Source organism: Solanum stenotomum, chromosome 1, assembly GCF_019186545.1.
Source record: "Solanum stenotomum isolate F172 chromosome 1, ASM1918654v1, whole genome shotgun sequence".
Classification (NCBI taxonomy): domain Eukaryota; kingdom Viridiplantae; phylum Streptophyta; class Magnoliopsida; order Solanales; family Solanaceae; genus Solanum; species Solanum stenotomum.
In genome coordinates this window covers 9,347,479-9,355,477 of record NC_064282.1, presented here as the reverse complement: position 1 = coordinate 9,355,477, position 7,999 = coordinate 9,347,479, and the positions used below count along the sequence as shown (strand labels likewise).

The 7,999-nt window shown below is 32.9% G+C and overlaps 1 protein-coding gene across 1 annotated transcript; it reads left to right on the top strand.

The window, feature by feature from the left end:
• The first annotated feature begins 2,637 nt into the window (after positions 1–2,637).
• Positions 2,638–7,700, top strand: LOC125868259 (phytepsin-like). The gene is made up of 14 exons (XM_049548892.1): positions 2,638–2,782; positions 3,492–3,849; positions 3,937–3,997; positions 4,135–4,229; positions 4,321–4,433; positions 4,542–4,710; positions 4,853–4,892; positions 5,206–5,270; positions 5,367–5,480; positions 5,555–5,619; positions 6,050–6,203; positions 6,283–6,402; positions 7,212–7,300; positions 7,478–7,700. Exons 2-14 carry the CDS (start codon positions 3,499–3,501, stop codon positions 7,560–7,562), a joined length of 1,521 nt encoding a protein of 506 aa, XP_049404849.1. The 5' UTR covers positions 2,638–2,782; positions 3,492–3,498; the 3' UTR covers positions 7,563–7,700.
• The last annotated feature ends 299 nt before the right edge of the window (positions 7,701–7,999 follow it).

Genomic DNA, 7,999 nt, shown 5'->3' with positions numbered 1-7,999 from the left:
ATCTAACTATCTAACAAAACACTAGCTAAAGTAGGTATTTTTACCCCAGAATATTCTTATAAATATTTCACTTTATTTAGAATTTATCAAATTTTGTTTGGTTATAATTTATGTAAAGAATAATCTGTAATAATGCTCGTTTTTAAATGTACTTAATTATTTTTTTAAATTTTTTTATGTAGTTAAATTAATACAACTTCAAAAGTGAAAATGAATTGAAATTGAAAATACAACTTCAATTTGAATTTTAAATTTTCATGATCAAATACAAATTTTCTAATATAATAAATAGTTATTTAAATTTTTTTGATAACATTTCCTATCCCTACCCTATATGAAACGATCCCTATGTTCAAAGAATTAAGTCGCTCAATAAGATTTGAATATAAATTTGATCATAGAATTAAACCATTCAATAAGATTTGAATACGAATTCCAAATCCTGATTAGTTTAACAAGAAACTAAAAAATAAGAAGAGGAGGAGGGAAGTGCGGTATCCGCACACGTCAAGTAAACTAGAATCACTTGTTTCTCACCAACCAAAAAAACAGCAACTTATTACTCATCAATCAAACCTAACCATCAAAAGAAATAAATTTGCAAAACAAACCCACAAGATGTCAAATAAATAAATAAAAATACATCAAATAAATAAATTCTTTGTTTTTTAGTTATAAGAAAATAAAAGTGTCTAACTGAGCTTAAAGTAGGGAGAATTGACTTTATAATTTACTAACTATCTTTTTCTAAAATTTAATACTACATTCGTTCCAATTTATTCGACAGATTTGATATAGTGTTTTTTTTTTAAAAAAGCTTTTTGAAACTTGTTGTTTAAATGGAGGAATTTTAAAATTAAATTATTTATGTGATTGTAACCAACATGGGTTGTGGTGCAATAGTGAGACTCTTTCACCTTTAATTAGATGTCTAGAGTTTGACTTTTGAATGAACCGTGCACTGTGCGATCCGGATTTAGTTAGGACTTCAATATGGACTCAGAACACCGGGTGAAAAAAAATCATTTCATTATAAAATAAAATAATTTAAAGTTGAATTGTTTTTAATTATAATGAAGTACAATTTACAATAATCTAAAAAAAAAAGTGTCAAAAATTGAACAGAAAGAGTGGCTTTTTATAATATTTTTTTACTTTTTAAACGTGATAAATTTTTTTAAAATTATTTATTTATTTATTATTTTCCCTTTTGATTCAAAGCACATTTTTTTTTGTACTATAAATAAATTGATTCACGTGTCGAGGAGCGGATTTAGCAAGAGTTAATAGGGTGTCACGTGACACTACTTCGTTGAAAATTTTTACAAAATATGTATAGATTCAAACAAAGTTGTGTGTAGTTCAACTAGCTTTTGGCTTGAAAAAATCGCACGATAAGTCGCGTTTTCAAACCTTTTTACCTCATTTTGTTACATTTTTTTTAATGTTTTTTTCATTTACCTTCTTTCTCACATGATATTATTTTGAATACATTTTAAAAGGTGTAGTACTATGTGTGAATTATATATATATATATATTATTTTTTAAATATGATGTTACATTGTTTTTTTGTTTCTTTTATTTTAAAAAGTACATTACTTACGAAAAAAATCCCGCCTACCCACTTGTATAACACTTGTCAAAATATTAAAGGGATAGTGGAGGAACTGGACGGATCCCTTACTGGAGAGATCCGTCCAATTCCTCCATTACTCTTTTAATATTTTGACATGCGTCATACAAATAGTCTAATGGCTCAGATTTGTTTGGTTAACTAAAGAATTTTACTATAGTTTCCTCATATTACTTAAAAAAAAAACACTTTTCTCCCAATTTCCAAATCTTTCCTGAAGAATCATTAACTTTGTGGTTCAAATCTTTTGTTGTAGTATATGTATATTTTTTTTAAAAAAATTGTACCATTCATTCAATTCCTTTGCATTACTTACTACGACTCTTTTCATTCTTCATGTGTTGAAGAATATTTTTTGATATTTTCTTCTTCATCATATTTAATTTTCTTCTTCCACCATTTCAACATATTTCTTCTCTTTGACTAAGTCTGATATTGAAAATTTTAATATACAAATATTAAATAATCCAACAAAATAAATGAAAATAAGCTATGAAAGAGGGGTTTCAAAGAAGCTAGATTTGAGAAATACCTAGGACTTATTGCCCAAGTCGTTCCATAAGAGTGACAGAGATAGAACTTCTTTTAAAAAAAAATAACATATGAAAACTGAAACTAAGCTTTTTGAGACGAAAAGGTAAAAATAGTGGTGGGGTCTGACTGGGGAAATTTCAATTAAACTTTGTGAGAGAGTAAGGTATCATTTGGAAAATTATCAATGATTAAAAATAAAATGAACTTAAAGTCTCAAATATCAACACTACAAATAAAATTCAAAAATCTATTGTTGATTTGCTGCAAAAAGAGTTTAAAAAAAGAAATTATGGCAGAGAAGAAAGGATTCTAAGCACAGAAAAAAAGTGAGAGAAATATTAATTATGATTAAATTCTTTAGTTAATCAAATAAATCTGAGCCATTAGATTATTTGTATAACACATGTCAAAATATTAAAGGAATAATGGAGGAACTGGACGGATCCCTCCTTATTGAAGGAGAGCCAAATCCGTCAAACATTATGTGGTCTACTTACTTAAAATTGTCCTATTGGGTATTTAATAGTATCTGTTTACTCTCTCCTCCATACTTGTTGCTTCTCTGCTTTCTATCTAAAAACTTCTCTGGGTTTCCTTTTTATACACACTATCAGGTTTGTCCCTTTAAATCTTTATCTTCTTGTTTCTGGTTTTCATATAGATGATGATTTTTCAGTTGTATCTTGATCTTTTTTTGTAGTAGTTTTCTTATAATTAACTTGTTTTGCTTCTACTAATTAGTTCAGACGGAATAATCATCTGTATATTGTTTAGAAGTTTAACTTCTTGAAAACCCTTCTCTTTTTTTTTTTTGCTTTTCTTGAGAGTCTAGTTGTTTGACTTGCTTTTCTTGTATCCATGTTGTCAATTTATTATTCTTTTTTTTCCCATGTTCTTGGGGTGGAATCTTTTTTACACTTTTCAAGAAAAAAAGAAAGACGGGTCTTTGATATTTTCTTAATCTTGGTTTAAGGTAGATGCAAAATAAAAATCTGAATTTCCGGGTAAAAGAGTCATTCATCTATTGTGATAGTAAACGATTAATAGGATGTTTTAATATGATGTTTGTAGCGTGTGAATTTTTTAATTTTTAACTAATCTTGGAGCTAGCAAATTTCATATGTTAAGTTCTTGGTTAGTGATAATAAGTCTTCATGGAAAGTGGATTGTATCTGGGATAGGGAATAGTTACATGTGCACATAATTATTGTGGGTTAAGTTAAGATTTCTATTCTGTTAAGACTAGATTATGACATTGTAGAAATCAGAATATTCCTGTTTAGTTGTGTTAACATCTTGTTAATCCCCTCTTTGGTCTTGTAGTGCAAACATGGAAAAGAAGCATCTATGTGCTGCTCTTCTTTTATGGGTCATTACTTGCTCTGCACTTCCTGCTTCCTCTGGTGATTTGCTTAGAATTGGTTTGAAGAAGCACCGCTTGGACGTTAATAGCATAAAAGCTGCAAGAGTAGCCAAACTACAAGATAGATATGGGAAGCATGTGAATGGCATTGAAAAGAAATCGAGTGACTCAGATATTGATATAGTCCCCTTAAAGAACTACTTGGATGCCCAATACTATGGAGAGATTGGTATTGGTTCACCTCCTCAGAAATTCAAAGTTATCTTTGATACTGGGAGTTCTAACCTCTGGGTTCCATCATCGAAATGCTATTTCTCTGTAAGTTGTTGTGCTCATTGTTGTTAAGTTATTTATCCCTTCACTCGTTTATCAGAATTTATTCCTTAAATTTGAAAATGCTCACAGATTGCATGCTGGATCCACTCCAAGTACAAGGCGAGTAAATCCAGTACATATACAAGAGATGGTGATCATCACACTCCTTTTTAACTAAGAATCTTTGTTTTTATTTCATATTTATTGTTCATCAAGTTTCATTTCAAGTTGCAGTTCCGGCTTGATGTGTCTTTTTCTGATTGTATTTTGCTGCTTGTTATGATCTAGGGGAATCTTGTTCAATCCGTTATGGAACTGGATCAATCTCTGGCCATTTCAGTATGGACAATGTTCAAGTTGGTGATCTTGTAGTTAAAGATCAGGTGAATTCTTGTTTGGCAACTGGTTCTCGACATACCATGGTATGATCCTTTCTGTTTTCCAATTGATGACAATTCTACATCAATTTTTCAGGTGTTTATTGAGGCGACACGAGAACCTAGTATTACATTTATAGTTGCAAAGTTTGATGGTATACTAGGCCTTGGTTTCCAGGAAATTTCTGTTGGAAATACTACACCTGTCTGGTAGTTCTTCCTATTTTAGGCGTTTACTTCAGTTGTACCATTTATTTCTTGTTTCTTTTCTTCTCAGCTTTATGGAGTCTGCTTGTCTTACCTCTGATCTAAATGTAGGTACAATATGGTGGGGCAAGGTCTTGTTAAAGAGCCAGTCTTCTCTTTCTGGTTTAACCGTGATGCAAATGCAAAAGAGGGAGGTGAACTTGTTTTTGGTGGAGTTGATCCAAAGCACTTCAAGGGTAATCATACTTATGTTCCATTGACTCAGAAGGGCTACTGGCAGGTACTTGAACGTTTTTCCATCTCCTCTTTTCTTCTACATCTTAGCATGCTGGTTTTTTGGAGGAGGGAGAAGGTTGGTGGTGTGATCTAAAAGCAGCTCATTTGTTATGCTATCCTCCAATTATTTTCCTTTGCCTTTTCAGTTTAATATGGGAGATTTCCTTATCGGGAACACATCAACAGGTGAATATTTCCCATCTAATCCCATGTAATCATCTACAGAATTGTTAATAGAGCGTAGATTATCACATGCAAGAAATGGAGATTTCCCTCAACTTTGTTTATCAAAAGATAAATTCTAAGTCTACTGCTTTGAGGCAGTACCTTACTGTTTTCCAGTTTTCATGACTTATACACAGACATGTACCCTTTAGGCATATAAGTTATCCTTGAGCCACGGACAAAAACAAACTAAGTATCATTCTGAATGAGGTATACCATCTATCTAACACAGTTAATGAGTGTTTTAAGTTCTGGTCATGTTTTCCCATTTCAGGTTATTGTGCAGGTGGCTGTGCTGCTATTGTGGATTCTGGAACATCACTGCTTGCTGGTCCAACAGTATGTTCTGTTATCTCTAACTTACTCGAGTTGTAGACTTTTGGACTATCTCTTTATTTAAAGCAATACTTGTAACTTATGACAAATCATCTTCAGACTATCGTGACGCAAATCAACCATGCCATTGGAGCAGAAGGAATAGTTAGCATGGAATGTAAAACTATTGTTTCACAGTATGGAGAGATGATCTGGGACTTACTAGTATCAGGGGTCTGTTCCCTTTCCCTCTTTTGTTTATTTCACATTTCAGTGTGCTTGTGATAAGATGTTATTGTGATCTGCAGGTAAGACCTGATCAAGTTTGTTCACAAGCAGGTTTATGCTTTGTTGATGGAGCTCAGCATGTGAGGTACAACCCCACCTTCTAATTTTAATTGCTCTTCCTATTATGACGTAGTTAAACTTGAAGTTCATGTCATTGAGGAGGCTTTAGTATAAGTGTTGAGCAGATAAAAAAGTATGAACTACTTCCTGTATTTGAGAAATTACTGTTATGATTACAAATAAGCACAGGAAAATAACGAGAGCTTCCAGAGTTCTTGAAATTATTATCATGTGTGCCTCAAGTATTATCTGATTTCCACACTCTCTGTCATCTGATTTTTGAATACTCAGCATGATCTGTATTGACCTGAAAGGTAGGATTTGCTAATCCAACAGTATACAATGAGCATAAAGTTCTGAGAATGTTGGTTTATCACTTAGGCTCCAGATTAACTGTCTAGCCCTTTAATTGCTATGTCAGATGTGACTCAACTAATGTACCAAATTCCTTGCAGCTCTAATATCAGAACTGTAGTTGAAAGGGAAACTGAAGGAAGTTCTGTTGGTGAAGCACCATTATGCACTGCCTGTGAGATGGCAGTTGTTTGGATGCAAAACCAGCTCAAACAAGCAGGGACAAAAGAGAAAGTGTTAGAGTATGTGAATCAGGTATAAGTCACAGCTTTACCTGATGTCCAATAAATAGTATATCAAATCGCCCTAATATTAAAGCTTTGATGTTTTACAGCTTTGTGAGAAAATACCAAGTCCAATGGGAGAATCCGCAATCGACTGTAACAGCATCTCATCCATGCCAGATATTACATTCACTATCAAAGATAAAGCTTTTGTGCTCACTCCAGAACAGGTTTCACTCCACGCGTTTTTGAGTTCATGTTCTTACATTGATTACTCGAGTACATTGAAATGTACATATGTGGTATATAATCTTAATATTGCACCCCGATTTGTCATTTCACTCACTAAACAATTGGGAAAAAACTACCTATTTGCTTAAATAGTAGTTATACCCTGAATTCTGACATTATTTGCTTAAATAATAATTATACCCTCAACTCTGAAGTCTGAATGACTCATGAAAAATAGGCTAAGGACAAAGTATCTGCATTCACTGAATTGCTGAAACATAAAACGTGCCGCTCCATTGTTGTATCAAATATCTATTTACTTCATTTTGGTCAGTATTCTGGAGAAGGAGGTGTTTCACTGTCTTATTTGCTATGAAATAGAAAGTCATTCCTGGAATTATATGGTAGTCAACTACTACTAATATTATGACATTTAAGCTAAAAGACATATTCTACTAATATTTTGATGTATCTGCTAGCAAGAACATGTCACTGAACCCCTGCTATAATAAAGTAGTTTGGAAACAATACCTTAACTGTTTATATCCAACGAGCTTGAATTCAGGTAAGGCTACATTAAATATTAGTCAAATAAAAAATTTGGAAATTATAAAGAGATGATTGGTAGAACAAGATTGTAAAAAGGGGAGAAACAAGAGTCTTGACTTGCAACCAACGAACAACTTCACTTTAGCAAGACAGAATGTGATCGATCAAGATCAACTGCTGCCAATGAACTTGATGTGTAACATTTGTTATGAAATAAATGCCTTTGATACACCTGATAACTAAAAACTTTGGTTGACAGTATATTCTTAAAACTGGAGAAGGGGTTGCGACAATTTGTGTCAGTGGATTTGCTGCTCTGGATGTGCCACCACCTCGCGGTCCTCTTTGGTATGTTATCCTTGCACTTACAAGCGTCAATGTGGACTACATTCATACTACTACATCACTCTAAGCAAAAACAATAGAATCATGTTTCATACAAGCACAACACTTCCTATTTCGTTGTCATGTAGCTAATATTATGTTGCTGCAGCCCTAAAATGATATTCATGTATGTGGTTGCAGGATTCTTGGAGATGTATTCATGGGGCCGTATCACACTGTGTTTGACTATGGTAAATCCCAAGTGGGTTTTGCTGAAGCTGCATAATAGCCTTTCATGTAGTTACACGCCACAGTTACTTTGTAAAATGGGGCAAGTATTGTAAAGAGATGAATGCTACTGCTACTGCTATATGATTGTGTTGTATCTGACTATAATATGGCACACTAGTCTCTTTCTTGACTACTTCAGGTGCTTCTTACTAATCCTTGTGCATGTCTAAATAATATATGCTCAGTTGCAGTAGTAATCACTTGCTCCCACTACAAGTAAACATGCAAAATACTTATTTCAAATTCTTGCATGTGATGCAAGGAATTAGTTGATGTTTTGGAACAATTAGGCCTTGAGAGGATATGACATATTTGACACTGATGGTATCTAGTACTCCAAACGGTCTACTTGTTCGACATGCCATATTTGATATTTTTTAGAACAATTAGTCAAATCCACTCTTTTCCTCCAACTTCGTTCACGTTGCCCGC